We start from the raw sequence: 21,660 nt of genomic DNA, 5'->3' as shown, positions 1-21,660 counted from the left end.
GAAGTGCCCCATGTTGAACGTGGGTTTCATAATGTTCTTTCCTCTCGATGCTTCCTCCAGTTTGACAAGCCTCTGTGTGAATGAGCGTTTGAAGCCATGTCAATGTGCGACACTCGGCTACAGCCTTCTATCCCATGTACGCCTGGGGAAGTCGGTGGGTATGTGGCTATTGGGACAAGGTTTCTGAAGACATCTGGGGGGCCTGCTGCGAACCGCTTGCCAACAGTCGCATGGACAGTCACTTTATTTTCTAGAGGTGTCCAGAAGCAAGAACGGTAACCTGGAAACCATGCATGGAACTGCTAAGCACCTCCTCAGACAGAATAAATGTCACTGTCACTGGCCATAGGCTTCCCGTGCTAGTAACAACTGCAAGACCAAAACCACCTCTTGTAAGTCTCGCTTTGTATTCTGTCAGCTGTGGAGCAGTTATAGGGGATACTGCTCATCCGTATCTAAGTCCACAGAAATTGTGAAGTAAAATTGGTGTATCTATTGTCAGTCTTCATCAACTCAAGTCTTGGGCTTTAAAATCTGCCCTAGAAGCTGGTGGACTGGGGAAGTCTTGTACATAAGAGTAAACTTTAGGAATCATAGTGGCCCTTGTAGTGATAGTCTGTGCTCCATAGGATCACACATGCCATGCTCATCTCTCTGTGCCACTTACTAGCTAGGTAGGGTGGGCACAAAGTCTTGTTTCACTCTGGCAAGCACTTCCTCTTGGTTACCCTAGTGCTTTGCCCTAAATGGCTGCACCCCATGAGGTTCGTAGCCTTTTTCTCATAGACTACTAGGTGATCTCCAAGCCTCCTTAGGATATGTAGAGAATTTTTTAAATAAAAGGCGCAAACTAAAGATAACTATTACCGCGGCTCCACTCTGGGGGCTCTTTCATGGATCTGGGAGAAGACACCACGTGGTCTCTGTTTACATGTCCTCAGTAGACACCCACCCTGTTGTTCAGTTTAAAAAGAATACTGATGTCCGTTCTGGACCGAACCACTGAGCTGCGGCATTGTACAATATCTTTTAACACACGTGCTTTTGTAAAAGACTTATGGGTAAGTAATTTGTATCGTCCTTCATTTCACGTACGTTTTGTAGGAAAGTCACTCTTTTTGGCATGGTTACCCCCACTTTTTCCATGTTATCAGTATGCTTAGACTGTTTTCACTAGGATCCTGCTAACCAGGACCCCAGTAATTGTGCGCTCTCCTTTGGTTTGTGCCCTTTACACCCCACAATTGGCATACTGATGTACCCCTATAAGTCCCTGGTGTGTGGTACTTAGGTACCCTGGGCATTGGTAGTCCAGGGGTCCCCCACGGGCTGCAGCATGTATTATGCCACCCATGGGAGTCCATGCAAACTGGCTGTGCAGGCCTGCCATTGCAGCCTGTGTGAAAGGGTGCATGCACCCTTTCACTGCTGGTCACTGCACCAGGTCACTGTAAGTCACCCCTATGGTAGGCCCTTCTAGCCCAGTGGGCAGGGTGCAGCTCCCTGTGTGTGTGAGCACCCCTACAAGAGCGGAGGTGCCCCTACGAGCTCCAGTTAGATGTCCCTGGACTTTTAGTGTGGGGAAGCCATTTTAGTTATGTACTGGCCATAGGGCACTACCTATGGCCCACCTACATAATGGTAACTCCGAGCCTAGGTATGTTGATATCAAGCATGTTGGAATGATACCCTAATAATGTTGCCAGTATTGTTTGTATGATTCCATGCACTCTGGAGACTCCTTAGAGGATCCCCCAGCATTGCTCCTACCAGTCTTCCAAGGTCTGCGAGCCGCCGACGCTGCTGCAGCCCCTCAGACAGGATTCTGCCCTCCTGCTGCTTGAGCAGCTTACGCAGGGGAAGGCAGAACAAAGGGTTTCCTGTGGGAGAGAGGTGCATTGTAAGGAAATGCCTCCTTGGCATGGTTACCCCCTGACTTTTTGCCTTTGCTGATGCCAAGTTATGATTTGAAAGTGTGCTGGGATCCTGCTAACCAGGCCCCAGCACCAGTGTTCTTTCCCTAACCTGTACTTTTGTTTCCACAATTGGCACCCCCTGGCATCCAGGTAAGTCCCTTGTAACTGGTACCCCTGGTACCAAGGGCCCTGATGCCAGGGAAGGTCCCTAAGGGCTGCAGCATATCTTGTGCCACCCTGGGGACCCCTCACTCAGCACATACACACTGCTTGCCAGCTTGTCTGTGCTGGTGGGGAGAAAATGACTAAGTCGACATGGCACTCCCCTCAGAGTGCCATGCCAACCTCACACTGCCTATGGCATAGAAAAGTCACCCCTCTAGCAGGCCTTACAGCCCTAAGGCAGGGTGCACTATACCACAGGTGAGAGCATAGGTGCATGAGCACTTTGCCCCCACAGTCTATAAACAAAACCTTAGACATTGTAAGTGCAGGGTAGCCATAAGAGTATATGGTCTGGGAGTCTGTCAAACACGAACTCCACAGCACCATAATGGCTACACTGAAAACTGGGAAGTTTGGTATCAAACTTCTCAGCACAATAAATGCACACTGATGCCAGTGTGCACTTTATTGTAAAAATACAACCAGAGGGCATCTTAGAGATGCCCCCTGAAAACATACCCAACTTCCAGTGTAGGCTGTCTAGTTTTTACCAGCCTGCCACACACCAGACATGTTGCTGGCCACATGGGGAGAGTGCCTTTCTCACTCTGTGGCCAGGAACAAAGCCTGTACTGGGTGGAGGTGCTTCTCACCTCCCCCTGCAGGAACTGTAACACCTGGCGGTGAGCCTCAAAGACTCTCCCCCTTTGTTACAGCGCCACAGGGCATCCCAGCCAGTGGAGATGCCCACCCCTCCGGCCTCTGCCCCCACTTTTGGTGGCAAGGCTGGAGGAGATAATGAGAAAAACAAGGAGGAGTCATCCCCCAGTCAGGACAAGCCCCTAAGATGTCCTGAGCTGAGCTGACTTACTTTTAGAAATCCTCCATCTTGTGGAAGGAGGATTCCCCCCAATAGGATTAAGGATGTGCCCCCCTCCCCACAGGGAGGAGGCACAGAGAGAGTGTAGCCACCCTTGGGGCCAGTAGCCATTGGCTACTGTCCTCCCAGACCTAAACACACCCCTAAATGGAGCATTTAGGGGCTCCCAGAACCGAGGAAGACAGATTCCTGCAACCTAAAGAAGAAGAAGGACTGCTGACCTGAAGCCCAGCAGTGAAGACGGGGACGACAACTGATTTGGCCCCAGCCCTACCGGCCTGTCTCCCTACTTTGAAGAAAAACTGCAACAGCGACGCATCCAACAGGGTCCAGCGACCTCTGAAACCTCAGAGGACTAGCCTGCATCTAAAGGACCAAGAAACTCCCAAGAACAGCGGCCCTGTTCAAGAAACTGCAACTTTTTGAAACAAAGTAGCAACTTTTAAAGACCACACGTTTCCAGTCGGAAGCGTGAGTCTGTCCACTCTGCACTCGACACTCCCAGCTCGACCTGCGGAAAATGAACTCTACAGGGAGGACTCCCCGACTGCGAGCCCGTAAGTAGCCAGAGTTGACTCCCCCCCCGAGTCCCCACAGCGACGCCTGCAGAGGAAATCCCGAGGCTCCCCCTGACCGTGACTGCCTGCTTCAAGGAACCCGACGCCTGGAAACCACACTGCACCCGCAGCCCCCAGGACCTGAAGGAACCAAACTCCATTGCAGGAGCGACCCCCAGGCAACCCTCTGCCTAGCCCAGGTGGTGGCTACCCCGAGGAGCCCCCCCCTGTGCCTGCCTGCATCGTTGAAGAGACCCCCGGGTCTCCCCATTGATTCCTATTGAAAACCCAACGCCTGTTTGCACTCTGCACCTGGCCGCCCCTGTGCCGTTGACGGTGTACTTTCTGTGCCTGCTTGTGCCCCCCCACCGGTGCCCTATAAAAACCCCCTTTTCTGCCCTCCGAGGACGTGGGTACTTACCTACTGGCAGACTGGAACTGGGGCACCCCTATCTCCATTGAAGCCTATGAGTTTTGGGCACCACTTTGACCTCTGCACCTGACCGGCCCTGAGCAGCTGGTGTGGTAACTTTGGGGTTGCCTTGAACTCGCAACGGTGGGCTAACTTGGACCCAACTTTGAACCCTGTAAGTGCTTTACTTACCTGTGAACCTAACAAATACTTACCTCCCCCAGGAACTGTGATCTTTGCACTGTGTCCACTTTTAAAATAGCTTATTGCCATTTTTGTCAAAACTGTACATGCTATTGTAATTATTCAAAGTTCCTAGAATACCTGAGTGAAATACCTTTCATTTAAAGTATTACCTGTAAATCTTGAACCTGTGGTTCTTAAAATAAACTAAGAAAATATATTTTTCTATATAAAAACCTATTGGCCTGGAATTGTCTTTGAGTGTGTGTTCCTCATTTATTGCCTGTATGTGTACAATAAATGCTTAACACTACCCTCTGATAAGCCAACTGCTCGACCAAACTACCACAAAATAGAGCATTAGAATTATCTCTTTTTGCCACTATCTTACCTCTAAGGGGAAGCCTTGGACTCTGTGCACGGTATTTCTTACTTTGAAATAGTACATACAGAGCCAACTTCCTACATGCATCCTCTTCTCCCTTGGAAATAGGTGTTACAGGGCTGCGGAGGGGTAGCCTCCCCACGTCACCGGCTTGCTTTGAAGGGCACATTTTGTGCTCTCCTTGCATAATCCAGTTTGCACCAGTCTAGGGACCCCCGGTCCCTGATGTGATGCAAAACTACACAAAGGAAAGGGGAGTGACCACTTCCCTGTCCATACTCACCCTAGGGGTGGTGCCCAGAGTTCATCCAGGCAGCCACTTGATTCTGCCACCCTGAAACCAAGATGGGCAAAGGCCCCTGGGAGCATCAGCGTGGTCTGGTTATGCAGGTGACGTCAGTGACCCACCTTTAATAGGTGATCACCTTGCAAAATAACCAAGTCCCTTTTTAGGCTATTTAGGGACTCCCTGGCGAGTGGGTCCCCAGATTCCACGTGCAAGACTCCACCAGGACTCCTCTGCAACAACCTCTTTTGCCCGTGGCCACTGTAGCCGCTGCTGGACTTCACAGGAACTGAACAAGACTGCAACACATAGACAACCTCGCCCTGCAACATTGTTTCCGTGGCTCCTGTCAGCACTTTGCAATGTTTCCACACTGTGCATCCTCTGGCGTTGGTAAGACTTCAGCTACACCAAAGAAGCAGGCAGGAACCACCCTTGGAGTGAAGGAGTCACTCCCCTGCACCTGCAGGTACTTAAGGCAACAACGTCCGGCTCCTGAGATCTGCTGTTCTCTGGATCTGCGAAGTTTCTCCAAAACAAGTGGTGGTTTTGAGGAGTGCCCTGGGTCCTCTCTACCTTCTGTCCAACTTTGGAGATAGTGAGCCCTTGCCTCTTCCTCCATGACTGAATCCCTATGCACCACGACTGTTGTAGCAACCAAGGCTTGTTGACTCTTCAAGGGCTCTTCAGGCTCTGTGTAGCCACGGCCTCCAGCACTCTACCTCTGCAGGGACAGTCTCCTCTCCGCTGCTCCAGCGATGTGGGACTCCTCTTCAGGTGTGCTGCCTGGGCCTCACTGCGACTCCTGTGCCTGCTGCCAGTGGTTGCTCGTGGGGGCTCTGTAGGCTTCTGCTGGCTCGTCTGTCTTCCAAGGGTCGAGTCCCAGGACCTTGCTGGTCCTCTCCAGTCCTGCAAATCTTCTTCACCTCCAACTTGCATTTGCATGTGTCTGGTCCTGTTCTTGCATTGCTCCAATCCTAAATCCCCATGTCAACCGATGGAACACTAGCTAACTTACCTCTGCTCTCCTGGTCGCTGCGGGTCATCTAAATACTCACCTCTTTGGGTTCCATATGCCCCCAGCCCTTGGCTAATGACTTCATATCCTCTGGTGGGGGACCCGTTCTTGTATTCCATTATTTTAGTATATGGTTTGGCCCCTCTATAGGGCCCTTGCTATTTCCAATGTTTTTAAGCTAATTCCTAGTACTTACCTGTGTATATTTTGTGTGTACTTGCCTCCAGAGAGGGGTGATTGCCTAGTTTTGTGTATATGTAATAAAGTACCTTTATTTTTTTCAAGACTGTGTGGTTCGTTTCATGTGTGATGAGTTACTGAGTGACTACTGCGGTATTGCAAGTGCTTCACACTCCTCCTAGTAAAGTCTTGGCTGCTCACCACAGCTACCTCTAGAGACACCGGGCTTCGTAGACACTGCCTTCATTCACTAATAGGGGTTGCCTGGACCTGGTATAAGGTGTCAACACCATAAGTGTCCACCAGACCAGCCTCTTACACTTTTTCTCACTTCTTGTTTTGATGTTTGTCTTTGTTTACCCTGATGTGTCCTAGAGCGTGCACTTTATCTTAAACTTGCGTAGAGCGCTCAACCACTGTAGAATCCAAGTGCGTAGCAGGAATGAAGCCTGGAAAGTGTTACTGCTGTGTTTAGCGATGTAAAATTGTGAATGAAGTAATGTAAGGGAGCTCTTATTTTATTGACACCCGTGCCTGGTATGACTGCTGCTCTCCTCCCTCCGTAGGTTATCGTGGGCTTGCTAAAGTTCTGGCCGAAGACGCACAGCCCCAAGGAGGTGATGTTCTTGAATGAGTTGGAAGAGATCCTAGATGTCATTGAGCCCTCCGAGTTTGTGAAAGTCATGGAACCTCTCTTTCGACAGCTCGCCAAGTGCGTCTCCAGCCCTCACTTCCAGGTACGTTGTGACAGCCGAGCCTTGTGGGAGTCGAGACGTTCACGCGCTTCACACAAATCTAGTACTAAAACACAAGGGAACTCCTGGATTGCTGGAGACCCTTTAAAGAAGAGTACAGTGGTGCCGAACAACAAAACATCATCGAAGTTAAATAGTCATTGTTTTTTATGATAAGATAATCATTTATATTTACAAATTTGATCCAAGAGTAAATCAGAATGTAAAGTGAGGTGGAAGTGTCTTTGCTCAGAAGTGTGACACACTCGTGATGTGCAGAAAGTTGTGTATCACAGATGTAGGAAGTTGGCTCTGTATGTGCTATTTCAAAGTAAGGAATAGCATGCACAGAGTCCAAGGGTTCCCCTTAGAGGTAAAATAGTGGTAAAAATAGATAATACTAATGCTCTATTTTGTGGTAGTGTGGTCGAGCAGTAGGCTTATCCAAGGAGTAGTGTTAAGCATTTGTTGTACATACACATAGACAATAAATGAGGTACACACACTCAGAGACAAATCCAGCCAATAGGTTTTTATATAGAAAAATATCTTTTCTTAGTTTATTTTTAAGAACCACAGGTTCAAATTCTACATGTAATATCTCATTCGAAAGGTATTGCAGGTAAGTACTTTAGGAACTTCAAATCATAAAAATTGCATGTATACTTTACAAGTTATTGACAAATAGCTGTTTTAAAAGTGGACACTTAGTGCAATTTTCACAGTTCCTGGGGGAGGTAAGTTTTTGTTAGTTTTACCAGGTAAGTAAGACACTTACAGGGTTCAGTTCTTGGTCCAAGGTAGCCCACCGTTGGGGGTTCAGAGCAACCCCAAAGTCACCACACCAGCAGCTCAGGGCCGGTCAGGTGCAGAGTTCAAAGTGGTGCCCAAAACACATAGGCTAGAATGGAGAGAAGGGGGTGCCCCGGTTCCGGTCTGCTTGCAGGTAAGTACCCGCGTCTTCGGAGGGCAGACCAGGGGGGTTTTGTAGGGCACCGGGGGGGGGACAAGTCCACACAGAAATTTCACCCTCAGCAGCGCGGGGGCGGCCGGGTGCAGTGTAGGAACAGGCGTCGGGTTCGCAATGTTAGTCTATGAGAGATCTCGGGATCTCTTCAGCGCTGCAGGCAGGCAAGGGGGGGGTTCCTCGGGGAAACCTCCACTTGGGCAAGGGAGAGGGACTCCTGGGGGTCACTTCTCCAGTGAAAGTCCGGTCCTTCAGGTCCTGGGGGCTGCGGGTGCAGGGTCTCTCCCAGGCGTCGGGACTTTTGGATTCAAAGAGTCGCGGTCAGGGGAAGCCTCGGGATTCCCTCTGCAGGCGGCGCTGTGGGGGCTCAGGGGGGACAGGTTTTGGTACTCACAGTATCAGAGTAGTCCTGGGGTCCCTCCTGAGGTGTTGGATCTCCACCAGCCGAGTCGGGGTCGCCGGGTGCAGTGTTGCAAGTCTCACGCTTCTTGCGGGGAGCTTGCAGGGTTCTTTCAAAGCTGCTGGAAACAAAGTTGCAGCCTTTCTTGGAGCAGGTCCGCTGTCCTCGGGAGTTTCTTGTCTTTTCGAAGTAGGGGCAGTCCTCAGAGGATGTCGAGGTCGCTGGTCCCTTTGGAAGGCGTCGCTGGAGCAGGATCTTTGGAAGGCAGGAGACAGGCCGGTGAGTTTCTGGAGCCAAGGCAGTTGTCGTCTTCTGGTCTTCCGCTGCAGGGGTTTTCAGCTGGGCAGTCCTTCTTCTTGTAGTTGCAGGAATCTAATTTTCTAGGGTTCAGGGTAGCCCTTAAATACTAAATTTAAGGGCGTGTTTAGGTCTGGGGGGTTAGTAGCCAATGGCTACTAGCCCTGAGGGTGGGTACACCCTCTTTGTGCCTCCTCCCAAGGGGAGGGGGTCACAATCCTAACCCTATTGGGGGAATCCTCCATCTGCAAGATGGAGGATTTCTACAAGTTAGAGTCACTTCAGCTCAGGACACCTTAGGGGCTGTCCTGACTGGCCAGTGACTCCTCCTTGTTGCTTTCTTTGTTCCCTCCAGCCTTGCCGCCAAAAGTGGGGGCCGTGGCCGGAGGGGGCGGGCAACTCCACTAAGCTGGAGTGCCCTGCTGGGCTGTGACAAAGGGGTGAGCCTTTGAGGCTCACCGCCAGGTGTTACAGCTCCTGCCTGGGGGAGGTGTTAGCATCTCCACCCAGTGCAGGCTTTGTTACTGGCCTCAGAGTGACAAAGGCACTCTCCCCATGGGGCCAGCAACATGTCTCTAGTGTGGCAGGCTGCTGGAACCAGTCAGCCTACACAGATAGTTGGTTAAGTTTCAGGGGGCACCTCTAAGGTGCCCTCTGTGGTGTATTTTACAATAAAATGTACACTGGCATCAGTGTGCATTTATTGTGCTGAGAAGTTTGATACCAAACTTCCCAGTTTTCAGTGTAGCCATTATGGTGCTGTGGAGTTCGTGTAAAACAGACTCCCAGACCATATACTCTTATGGCTACCCTGCACTTACAATGTCTAAGGTTTTGTTTAGACACTGTAGGGGCACAGTGCTCATGCACTGGTACCCTCACCTATGGTATAGTGCACCCTGCCTTAGGGCTGTAAGGCCTGCTAGAGGGGTGTCTTACCTATACTGCATAGGCAGTGAGAGGCTGGCATGGCACCCTGAGGGGAGTGCCATGTCGACTTACTCATTTTGTTCTCACTAGCACACACAGGCTTGTAAGCAGTGTGTCTGTGCTGAGTGAGGGGTCTCTAGGGTGGCATAAGACATGCTGCAGCCCTTAGAGACCTTCCTTGGCATCAGGGCCCTTGGTACTAGAAGTACCAGTTACAAGGGACTTATCTGAATGCCAGGGTGTGCCAATTGTGGATACAATGGTACATTTTAGGTGAAGGAACACTGGTGCTGGGGCCTGGTTAGCAGGGTCCCAGCACACTTCTCAGTCAAGTCAGCATCAGTATCAGGCAAAAAAGTGGGGGGTAACTGCAACAGGGAGCCATTTCTTTACACAAGCCCCCCACAGGCCAGGAGACTCAGCCCAAGCTGGGAGAGTCTTCCTAGTCTGTCAGGCGAGGAAGAGTAGGAGAAATAGGCTGGTTAGTTGCAGGGCCTACTCTGCCTTACATCCTTCTGTTCAGGTCATTCCCTTTGGGGAACTGACCCACTTCCACAGTGATAGGACCTAGTCTGAATTGCCTCTTGTCTGCCTCTTCAATGTCTCCACCCATTCTTTTTATTTTGGGTTTAGAGGTATCCACCTCTGCTAATCTTATCTTGGCCAGGGTTACCCCTAGCTTACCCAGAGAGGTTACCCAGAGCTGGAGTAACCCCACCATGACCAATAGGGTCAGGGGGCCTAACTTGCTATTTGGCATGGGGTCAGACCACCATGCTAAGGATAGTGCAGCCATAAAGGCTAACACCCAGCAGAGGCCACTGACAGCTGTCAGTGCCCAGAACCACACCTTTAGCTCTTCACCTAAAAGGGAAGGGGCTAAGTTACAGGCTTCTTTGGGTTCAGGTTGCCTGTCTGCTGTATTGGAGTGGGGGGTTACCACATCTTGTAGTAAACACCCTTCTTCCACTCTTTCTTCTGTTAGCTGAGGAGCCACCCACTCAGGTTTAACAGTTGCCTGACTAGCCAGGACTTCTTGTGGGTCAGGTTGGACTTTATCAGGGCCATTTTTGGGGTTCTCCCCTACTGGAGCAGAATCTCCTTGGCTTGCTGTAACCTTGGCTACAGGTTGTCCACCCTTCCTACTCGGTTTTCTTTTCTTCTTCTTCTGGGGCCTGCTTGCATTTACTGCAGAGGCAGGACTTCCAGAATCCTGGGGAGAGGACTGGCACTGGACCAGTTCCTCTCTTGGGCTCTGACTAACCTCTGGGTAGTCATTTCCAAGTAGACAATCAAGGGGGAGGTCTGTACTGACTACTACCCTTCTCCAGCTAAGAGTGCCACCCACTTCTATGGGCACTAAAGCCACAGGCCTCTTAGTGACCCGGTCTAGGCTAACTCTTACCCTGGCAGTCTCACCTGGGATGTACTGGTTTGAGAGCACCAGCCTGTCATGCACAATAGTGTGACTGGCACAAGTGTCTCTCAGGGCAGTGGTTGGGATTCCATTCACCAGTAGGTGGTGGAAGTGTCTACTTCCCTCTGGAATCTCCAACTCACCTGTTGGGCCCTGTTTCCAGTTGAAGGCTAGGAAGACCTCCTCATCTGAGGAGTCATCTCCCATGGCTACACTGGTTACCCCAGGAATTTTGTTCTGGGGTTTGTTTTTGGGACAAGAAGTGTCCTTGGTGTGGTGCCCAGACTGTTTACAGTTGTGGCACCATGCCTTAGTGGCATCCCAGTTCTTACCCTGGTACCCACCTTTGTTTTGGGTTGTGTCTTGGGGCCCACCCACCTGTTCTGGTTTTTGGGGGCCTACAGAGGACTCTTTTTCTTTGTTTCTAGTGTCACCCACTTTCTCCTGGGGAGTTTTTGTAACCCCTTTCTTTTGGTCACCCCCAGTGGAAGTTTTGGTTACCCTAGTCTTGACCCAGTGGTCTGCCTTCTTTCCCAATTCGTGGGGAGAAATGGGACCTAGGTCTACCAGATACTGATGCAACTTTTCATTGAAGCAGTTACTTAAAATGTGTTCTTTCATAAACAAATTATAAAGCCCAACATAGTCATACACTTCATTTCCAGTTAACCAACCATCTAGTGTTTTTACTGAGTAGTCTACAAAATCAACCCAGGTCTGGCTCGGGGATTTTTGAGCCCCCCTGAATCTAATTCTATACTCCTCAGTGGAGAATCCAAAGCCCTCAATCAGGGTACCCTTCATGAGGTCATAAGATTCTGCATCTTTTCCAGAGAGTGTGAGGAGTCTATCCCTACACTTTCCAGTGAACATTTCCCAAAGGAGAGCACCCCAGTGAGATCTGTTTACTTTTCTGGTTACACAAGCCCTCTCAAAAGCTGTGAACCATTTGGTGATGTCATCACCATCTTCATATTTTGTTACAATCCCTTTGGGGATTTTTAGGATGTCAGGAGAATCTCTGACCCTATTTAAGTTGCTGCCACCATCGATGGGACCTAGGCCCATCTCTTTTCTTTCCCTTTCTATGGCTAGGAGCTGCTTTTCCAAAGCCAATCTTTTGACCATCCTGGCTAACAGGGGGTCATCTTCACTGGAGTTATCCTCAGTGATTTCAGAGGTGTTGGTCTCTCCTGTGAGGGAACCAGCATCTCTGACTATTATTTTTGGAGACAGGGCTTGAGAGGCCCTGGTCTCCCTATTTAGGACTGGAAGGGGGGAATTGCCCTCCAAGTCACTAATTTCTTCCTCTGTGAAGTCATCCTCAGAGGGGTTGGCTTTTTCAAACTCTGCCAACAGCTCCTGGAGCTGAATTTTGGTAGGTCTGGAGCCAATGGTTATTTTCTTTATATTACAGAGAGACCTTAGCTCCCTCATCTTAAGATGGAGGTAAGGTGTGGTGTCGAGTTCCACCACATTTATCTCTGTATCAGACATTATTTTGCTAAGAGTTGGAAGACTTTTTAAAGAATCTAAAACTGTTTCTAGAATCTAATTTCAAACTTTTAACAAACTTTTAAACTCTAAAAGACAATGCTAAACAGGGACTTAACACACAAGGCCCTAGCAGGACTTTTAAGAATTTAGAAAAATTTCAAATTGCAAAAATGAATTTCTAATGACAATTTTGGAATTTGTCGTGTGATCAGGTATTGGCTGAGTAGTCCAGCAAATGCAAAGTCTTGTACCCCACCGCTGATCCACCAATGTAGGAAGTTGGCTCTGTATGTGCTATTTCAAAGTAAGGAATAGCATGCACAGAGTCCAAGGGTTCCCCTTAGAGGTAAAATAGTGGTAAAAATAGATAATATTAATGCTCTATTTTGTGGTAGTGTGGTCGAGCAGTAGGCTTATCCAAGGAGTAGTGTTAAGCATTTGTTGTACATACACATAGACAATAAATGAGGTACACACACTCAGAGACAAATCCAGCCAATAGGTTTTTATATAGAAAAATATATTTTCTTAGTTTATTTTTAAGAACCACAGGTTCAAATTCTACATGTAATATCTCATTCGAAAGGTATTGCAGGTAAGTACTTTAGGAACTTCAAATCATAAAAATTGCATGTATACTTTACAAGTTATTGACAAATAGCTGTTTTAAAAGTGGACACTTAGTGCAATTTTCACAGTTCCTGGGGGAGGTAAGTTTTTGTTAGTTTTACCAGGTAAGTAAGACACTTACAGGGTTCAGTTCTTGGTCCAAGGTAGCCCACCGTTGGGGGTTCAGAGCAACCCCAAAGTCACCACACCAGCAGCTCAGGGCCGGTCAGGTGCAGAGTTCAAAGTGGTGCCCAAAACACATAGGCTAGAATGGAGAGAAGGGGGTGCCCCGGTTCCGGTCTGCTTGCAGGTAAGTACCCGCGTCTTCGGAGGGCAGACCAGGGGGGTTTTGTAGGGCACCGGGGGGGGGACAAGTCCACACAGAAATTTCACCCTCAGCAGCGCGGGGGCGGCCGGGTGCAGTGTAGGAACAGGCGTCGGGTTCGCAATGTTAGTCTATGAGAGATCTCGGGATCTCTTCAGCGCTGCAGGCAGGCAAGGGGGGGGTTCCTCGGGGAAACCTCCACTTGGGCAAGGGAGAGGGACTCCTGGGGGTCACTTCTCCAGTGAAAGTCCGGTCCTTCAGGTCCTGGGGGCTGCGGGTGCAGGGTCTCTCCCAGGCGTCGGGACTTTTGGATTCAAAGAGTCGCGGTCAGGGGAAGCCTCGGGATTCCCTCTGCAGGCGGCGCTGTGGGGGCTCAGGGGGGACAGGTTTTGGTACTCACAGTATCAGAGTAGTCCTGGGGTCCCTCCTGAGGTGTTGGATCTCCACCAGCCGAGTCGGGGTCGCCGGGTGCAGTGTTGCAAGTCTCACGCTTCTTGCGGGGAGCTTGCAGGGTTCTTTCAAAGCTGCTGGAAACAAAGTTGCAGCCTTTCTTGGAGCAGGTCCGCTGTCCTCGGGAGTTTCTTGTCTTTTCGAAGTAGGGGCAGTCCTCAGAGGATGTCGAGGTCGCTGGTCCCTTTGGAAGGCGTCGCTGGAGCAGGATCTTTGGAAGGCAGGAGACAGGCCGGTGAGTTTCTGGAGCCAAGGCAGTTGTCGTCTTCTGGTCTTCCGCTGCAGGGGTTTTCAGCTGGGTAGTCCTTCTTCTTGTAGTTGCAGGAATCTAATTTTCTAGGGTTCAGGGTAGCCCTTAAATACTAAATTTAAGGGCGTGTTTAGGTCTGGGGGGTTAGTAGCCAATGGCTACTAGCCCTGAGGGTGGGTACACCCTCTTTGTGCCTCCTCCCAAGGGGAGGGGGTCACAATCCTAACCCTATTGGGGGAATCCTCCATCTGCAAGATGGAGGATTTCTACAAGTTAGAGTCACTTCAGCTCAGGACACCTTAGGGGCTGTCCTGACTGGCCAGTGACTCCTCCTTGTTGCTTTCTTTGTTCCCTCCAGCCTTGCCGCCAAAAGTGGGGGCCGTGGCCGGAGGGGGCGGGCAACTCCACTAAGCTGGAGTGCCCTGCTGGGCTGTGACAAAGGGGTGAGCCTTTGAGGCTCACCGCCAGGTGTTACAGCTCCTGCCTGGGGGAGGTGTTAGCATCTCCACCCAGTGCAGGCTTTGTTACTGGCCTCAGAGTGACAAAGGCACTCTCCCCATGGGGCCAGCAACATGTCTCTAGTGTGGCAGGCTGCTGGAACCAGTCAGCCTACACAGATAGTTGGTTAAGTTTCAGGGGGCACCTCTAAGGTGCCCTCTGTGGTGTATTTTACAATAAAATGTACACTGGCATCAGTGTGCATTTATTGTGCTGAGAAGTTTGATACCAAACTTCCCAGTTTTCAGTGTAGCCATTATGGTGCTGTGGAGTTCGTGTAAAACAGACTCCCAGACCATATACTCTTATGGCTACCCTGCACTTACAATGTCTAAGGTTTTGTTTAGACACTGTAGGGGCACAGTGCTCATGCACTGGTACCCTCACCTATGGTATAGTGCACCCTGCCTTAGGGCTGTAAGGCCTGCTAGAGGGGTGTCTTACCTATACTGCATAGGCAGTGAGAGGCTGGCATGGCACCCTGAGGGGAGTGCCATGTCGACTTACTCATTTTGTTCTCACTAGCACACACAGGCTTGTAAGCAGTGTGTCTGTGCTGAGTGAGGGGTCTCTAGGGTGGCATAAGACATGCTGCAGCCCTTAGAGACCTTCCTTGGCATCAGGGCCCTTGGTACTAGAAGTACCAGTTACAAGGGACTTATCTGAATGCCAGGGTGTGCCAATTGTGGATACAATGGTACATTTTAGGTGAAGGAACACTGGTGCTGGGGCCTGGTTAGCAGGGTCCCAGCACACTTCTCAGTCAAGTCAGCATCAGTATCAGGCAAAAAAGTGGGGGGTAACTGCAACAGGGAGCCATTTCTTTACAACAGATTTCTTAATAGACGACCCAGAGAACAGGTTTAGATCCAAATTAGATTGGGACTGCCTAATTAGACTGTTTCGAACCATATTGGTAACTGGATCATCATCAGGACTTCTTATCTCTATGAGCTTGAGAGGACATCGATGGCGTGTACCAGTATAAGCACACGCATTCAGGAGACCACAAACAATAGCTGAACCCGCTGCCGAGCGGGGGAGAAACCGTGTGAGACCAAAAAAAGCTGCTGCGGCCCACGCGACCATCTCCCAGAAGGTGAAACAATGTGTCAAGTAGGCGCCTCTCAGCACTGCGGGTCGCTGCACCTATATTCTGTTTCACTCCGCCTCTCCCCCCACTCAGCGGCAGGTTCAGCAGTTTTTCCCTTATTCATTCTGCCCGTTTGTTGGACATGTGCTTCAACTGAACCGAAACACACTATTGATTCAGAGCTCCACCAGCCTTTCTGTTCTCTGGGTCGTCTATTAAGAAAGCGTTGTGATGCACAACTATTTCTGTTTATCACACGGATGCCAATATTCTGAGCGCAGACACATTTCACCTCACTGTGCGAGGGACCCGCAAGGAGGAAATGTACCCGCTGTAACCACTTGTGGAAAATCTTTATCCTAGACAGGGTGTGAGCCTGTTACAGGCCATGGGGGAGGGATCAACATACCAATATGACACACAGAAGAAAAAGGTCCGTCCCCCCCCAGCCATGGATACAGTGAAATGACTCCCGATTGCTGGAGATGCAGATGGTTTGGTTGTGATGAAGGTCTTGCTGCCCACCATAAAGGGAAGGGTGATACCGGTTCTCACAGACACCACCGCCATGTGGTACTGCAACAAGCAAGGTGGGGTCATGAGCTCTGCACCAGGAGGCGGTGCACCTCTGGAACTGGCCACTTATTTATTCTTTCCTGTACCTGTCCATCTCTGTCTGTGTTCAGTGCTCTCCTTTTCTTAGAGTTAAAGGGAGTTTAGGTGGCCTTGTCTGTTGGCTAACGTAGGATACAGTGGGGCAGGAAATGTTTGTGAGTGCTGGGGCTTCAGCCTTTGGTGATATTAGTTGTATTCTGCTCCTGTCCATCCAGGAAAGGACATCCTGTGTATTTTGAGACCGTCCAGATGCTCAGGGTATTTGGGTAACATCTGCCTTTTTCATCTTGCAGGTATCTAATGAGGTTCATGCAAGAGCTGTTGATGAAGAATTGGGGCATTAGAACTTCTGCAGAGCACTTCTTGCTCCTATAGTTAGTGACACAGTTCTGAGCATTAACTGGAAATATTAAAGCTTAGAAAGTAGTTGTTTCTCTGTAAAAATGTCATGTCCAGTCTTCATGTGACTGCTTTATTAGTGTTTTAGAGCCCTGTATTTGGGCTGACACACCTGCTTTTATGTAAAACTGACGCTTTGTGGTGCTTTCTCTCATTAGGTGGCAGAACGGGCTCTCTACTACTGGAATAACGAATACATAATGAGTCTGATCAGCGATAACGCTGCCCGGATACTGCCCATCATGTTCCCTGCACTCTACAAGAACTCCAAGAGTCACTGGAACAAGTATGTACCTTCCTTTCATTTTGGCTGTGGTCATGGTAGCAGACCCCAGCGCTCTCCCCCACACCCAGTCCTCGCATCACTCCTTCCTGCATTGAAGGACAATTTAGTAAAGTGAAATTGTAGTTCTTGTGTCTCTCAGCTTCGGTGTAGAACACACTGTGGTCTGCTTGCATTTGTGATTTCGTTTTTACGTGCAGAAGTGGCTTCCTTGTAATGTTGCATCTTTCTCCGTAGAGGAAACTGAACTTTTTGTAATATTAATTCTCAAAGTGAGCTCCTCTGTAATATTACAAGTACTAGTATTGTAGGGGTCTCATTTGCTCAGCCCAACCCTTCCTTGCTCCCAGTGCCAGGGCCAGACACTACTTCTGAATACTGCCAAATTCAGAGCTTGTTGTAGTTGGGACCAGCATCCCTCCGTAACATGTAGACCAGGTTGTGCAGCGTGAATCCTTTTCTCGATTCACGTGCTGTGCATTATTCCACCATCTAGTGGTTGTGTGCAGAATTGTCCCTTGTGTTTTCTTTATTTAGGTTGAGCGTAAGCGTACAACCTCTTGTATACTTTTAAGTATACTTCTGTGGGGGGCTTCCAGCTATTCATTTGTTAGTTTCTGTCATTTAAAAATCCTTTCTTACTAGTGGTCAGTCATGTCTCTTTGTCCCTCCTTCTGTGTGGGAGCAGGGACCAACTACTGGATAATTACGCTTAGTCCTGTTTACCTGGTCTGTAGGGGATTTTCTTTTACTTTGTTTCCTGCTTCTGTCCAGGGAAGCTTCCCTTTTCATTTGCAGAGCATTCTTGTTCTGAGCTTAGCTGTAAACAAGGCTATAAATTAGACTGTTATCTTGGTCACATTTGGTGTTTGTATGTTCTCTGCGCCCTCTCTCAGCTGTCTGCCTCTTGCCCTTCCCTAGCTTTGATGTTCTTTACCAAGTGTTCCTGTCTGTGTGCTGAGACCAAGGGCGGAGGATCTGTTGTAATTGCTTATAGCATGGGCACCCAGCTCTACCAGGGCACCGCAGTCCTTAGAGACAGTGCCCACTCTATGCTCTATACTGGGCTCTCACTCGCAGCTCCATCAGTGCACCTCAGTTCACACACTCCAAGGACTCAACTGTGCCAATGCCAGAACCCCACACAAGCTGTCTGCCAGAGCACCTCAGTTCTTACAGTCAGTACACTTTGCTGCTCCAGTACTGGGACCTCGGGTGCAGCTCCATCAGTGCGCATCTGTTCACACACTCCAAGCCCTCAGCCGTGCCAGTGCCAAGAACCCCACACACGCTGTCTGCCAGAGCAGATCATTTCTTGCAGTCAGTACACTCTGCTGTTCCAGTACTGGGACCTTGGGCACAGCTCCATCAGTGCGCCTCCGTTCACACACTCCAAGCCCTCAGCCATTCCAGTGCCAGGGACCCCACGCACGCTGTCTGCCAGAGCACCTTAGTTCTTACAGTCAGTACACTCTTCTGCTCCAGTACTGGGACCACGGGTACAGCTCCATCAGTGCGCCTCTGTTCACACACTCCAAGCCCTCAGCCGTGCCAGAACCCCACACACGCTGTCTGCCAGAGCACCTCAGTTCTTACAGTCAATACACTCTTCTGCTCCAGTACTGGGACCTCGGGTGCAGCTCCATCAGTGTACCTAGGTTCACACACTCCAAGCCCTCAGCCATTCCAGTGCCAGGAACCCCACACACGCTGTCTGCCAGAGCACCTCAGTTCTTACAGTCAGTACACTCTTCTGCTCCAGTACTGGGACCACGGGTACAGCTCCATCAGTGTACCTCAGTTCACACATTCCAAACCCTCAGCCATTCCAGTGCCAGGAACTCCACGCACGCTGTCTGCCAGAGCAGATCATTTCTTGCAGTCAGTACACTCTGCTGTTCCAGTACTGGGACCTTGGGCGCAGCTCCATCAGTGCACCTCAGTTCTACCCCGGCGAGGTCACTCTTTGCCATACTGGGACCCCACCTGCATACATTTTCATTATAGCATCTCAGTTCTAATATTCAGTCCCACTGCCAAGCCAATACTGGACCCAAAAGAGCAAAAAACAGCTCAGCCAGTGCACCTGAAGTCTAACAGTCAGTGCACATTTCTTCTCAGTACTAAGGGTCACACACACGCCCTTCAGGACTCCTGCCTTCTGTGGTTCAGAGGCAATGCCACTTCCGTGGTGGGCACCACTTGCAGCTTCACCAGGGCACCTCCAGGCTAACACTCAGCAACACTGGCACGTCAATACTAGTCTCCACACATAGCTCCATTAACATACCTCACTTCTGGCTTTGTGTGCCCGTTACTATTCCAGTACTGCAGCCCACATACAACTCTGTCAGTGCACCCCAACCCTAACCTGCAGCGCCCCCTTATTCCAATACCAGGAATTACACGGTGCTCTCTTTCTCATTCCTCACTCACTGCCTTTCTGTTATTCCAGCACTGGGCCTGGACACAGCTCTGTCTATACCCCCAATCCTGTTCTGAAGCGCCCCAATATTGCGTATTAGGGTTCGCATACAATTCTGATAGTGCACCTCCTGCTGTTCTGCAGCGCCCCCTGCTGTTCCACACTCTGACATCTGTTTGAGGCCGTGGGGGAGCCAATTAAATCTATTCTTATCCCTCACCTTGATTAGGGAGGGTCTGTTTCACCTACCGCGCTCCGGTCTTTCCTTTACCCAGTTTACTCTCAATGTTTTCTTTCTCTCCCCCTTTTCTCTTTCCAGCTCCTAAAATCCACATGTTAAGTTTTGCTCTTTCTTTCAACTGTTTTTTCTACTTCTCTCCCTTTGTTCCCCTCTTCCTCTTGCTGCCTCCTCTTTCAAACTCGTGAAAACTTCATTATTTCTTTCCTTGTTTTGTTCCTCTTTTTTTCTTCATCAGGCGTTCATTCTTTCACTATTTTTTCTTCCCTCCATTCTTTTTTTTTATTTGCTCTTTCCTGTGACTTGATGTGCGTCTTTTCACTTTTGTTTTTTTTAGATCTTTCTTTTTTCCCTTCTCTGGTGTTTTTCTTATCTTTATCTGTCAATTCACATTTTACTATAAATCCTCTTTTCCTGTCTGTAGGTGGAAGCCACAAGTTACTTGTCAGGACCCCAGGTGTCCCAAAGTGGTTTTCCCATTCTGTCTCTGTGGGAAATGTCAGTACAAACATGCCCTGGTTGGTTTGTTGCTTGTTTCTCTCGCCATCTCTCTTTTTTCTCTGATGTTCTTGTTTCTCTTTCTTTTCACACTTCTTTCATTATTTTTTCTCTTTATCTTTCATTCACTCGCTTCCTTTCCTCTTTTCTTTTGTCTCACACGTTTGCTTTATTTCTTCTTAGTTGTGTTTTCATTTGTCGTTCTTTCTTTCCCCTCTTTTATTTCTTTGCGACCCCTTCTCTTTCTTCCTTTTGTCTGTTGTGTTCCTTTAGCTGAGGCTAAGTTATCAATGGAGCAACAGGTGCAGTGGCACCGGGGCCCAGAGACCTACGGACCTCACTCAACTCTAATTACTACTGTATTTTTACCGAAATTGCATTCTCCTTTCTTCCTCCAGGTCCCATGACAACGTTACTACGCCGCTTGTCCTCTCCATCTTTACTCTGGGCTCCATCTTTCCTTTCACCGTCCAGTCCGTCCCAAATAATATTTTTGTTATGATGTTTAGAGCATTACACTTTAATGCCAAAAGTTAATTCTGATAAAGGTTTTTATGATAATTGTATATGTTTTAAGATGGAGGAAGAAGGTAAATGGAAGTGCTTTAGTTAAATGCTGGACCACCTCAATTGTATGGTAAGAAAAGACAAAAGTATGAGGCAGGGTTGACTAATTTATAAGGCAAGAAAAGTCCAGTTATGAATTTACAATGCCAATAGCTCTAACTCAAGAAAATGCAAGACCAATTGCATTGGAAATGCTTGTTTCTTTATGGACGTCAAGTTTTATTCAATTAAATGGGAAAAGTAAATACACTTTATCACAGTCTGACCAGTCTGTTCTCAGTGAGCTCCACAAAGCGAGCTGTACAGGTACAAATGTACCCTTGGAAAGTCACATAAACAGGTACCAAACTGCTGAACTAATAACAATATACAGCTACATTTATGCCTTAAGGGACATGGCTAGCAGGATCTTTCAGCAGTCCCAGAAAACCTTGGGACCTCTCTGGCTCAAATAATCCTTAACGAGCAGGACACTGCAAAGTAAGTTATCCAGACAGGCAAACTCTTATAAGAGAAGGTAAACTCTGGGCTGGAAAGGTTTAAAGACTGTCAGGCCACGGTGCATTCCTAGTGGTTATTGACTCTTATTAAATGATGACCCTATTAGTTCTGCACATATAAGGGCTGTTCTAAGGGTTTGCAAATAGACAGTGGCAGCCTTCTTAGCAACTGATGCAGCAGACCACTCGACCTCTTCTGGGCCATGTATGTCAGAAGGGGCAGCAGTCCTCCAGCTCCTCATATCCTGCTGCAAAAACCGCCAAGTTGCTCCAAGTTTCCTCAGTAGCTCACATCCAACCATTGCACTCTATAAATCTACATAACATATCGTTCGGTGGCATGTGTAGCTGCAGATACACATGCTGTGCATAGTCCGCCGTCTGGTGTTGGGCTCGGAGTGTTACAAGTTGTTTTTCTTCGAAGAAGTCTTTTCGAGTCACGAGACAGAGGGACTCCTCCCACTTCGGTTCCATTGCGCATCGACTCCATCTTAGATTGTTTTCTTTCCACCGTCGGGTTTGGACTTGTTCCTTTTCGCTCCGTGTTTCGGGTCGGAAAGTTAGTCAGAATCTCGGAAAAATTTGTCGGTATTGTTTCGTTCGGTATCGGGTTAGTTAGAACAAATCGACACCGAATCTTGAAGAGCTCCGGTAGCCCTTCGGGGTAATTTCGATCATCCGTCGGG

At 49.0% G+C, this 21,660-nt stretch overlaps 1 protein-coding gene across 3 annotated transcripts in view; it reads left to right on the top strand.

Moving 5' to 3' along the window:
- The window catches only part of PPP2R5D (protein phosphatase 2 regulatory subunit B'delta), a 501,712-nt gene that overhangs the window by 366,677 nt on the left and 113,375 nt on the right, over window positions 1-21,660 (top strand). For all 3 annotated transcript variants that reach the window (XM_069236432.1, XM_069236433.1, XM_069236434.1), the window contains exons 11-12: window positions 6,549-6,719; window positions 16,622-16,749. In XM_069236432.1, coding sequence (XP_069092533.1) covers window positions 6,549-6,719; window positions 16,622-16,749 — 299 coding nt within the window. The remainder of the gene's footprint in view (window positions 1-6,548; window positions 6,720-16,621; window positions 16,750-21,660) is intronic.

The sequence above is a fragment of the Pleurodeles waltl genome, chromosome 5, assembly GCF_031143425.1.
Source record: "Pleurodeles waltl isolate 20211129_DDA chromosome 5, aPleWal1.hap1.20221129, whole genome shotgun sequence".
Taxonomy (NCBI): domain Eukaryota; kingdom Metazoa; phylum Chordata; class Amphibia; order Caudata; family Salamandridae; genus Pleurodeles; species Pleurodeles waltl.
The sequence above is the reverse complement of the archived record's forward strand: the minus strand, read 5'-3'. Positions and strand labels throughout refer to the sequence as shown.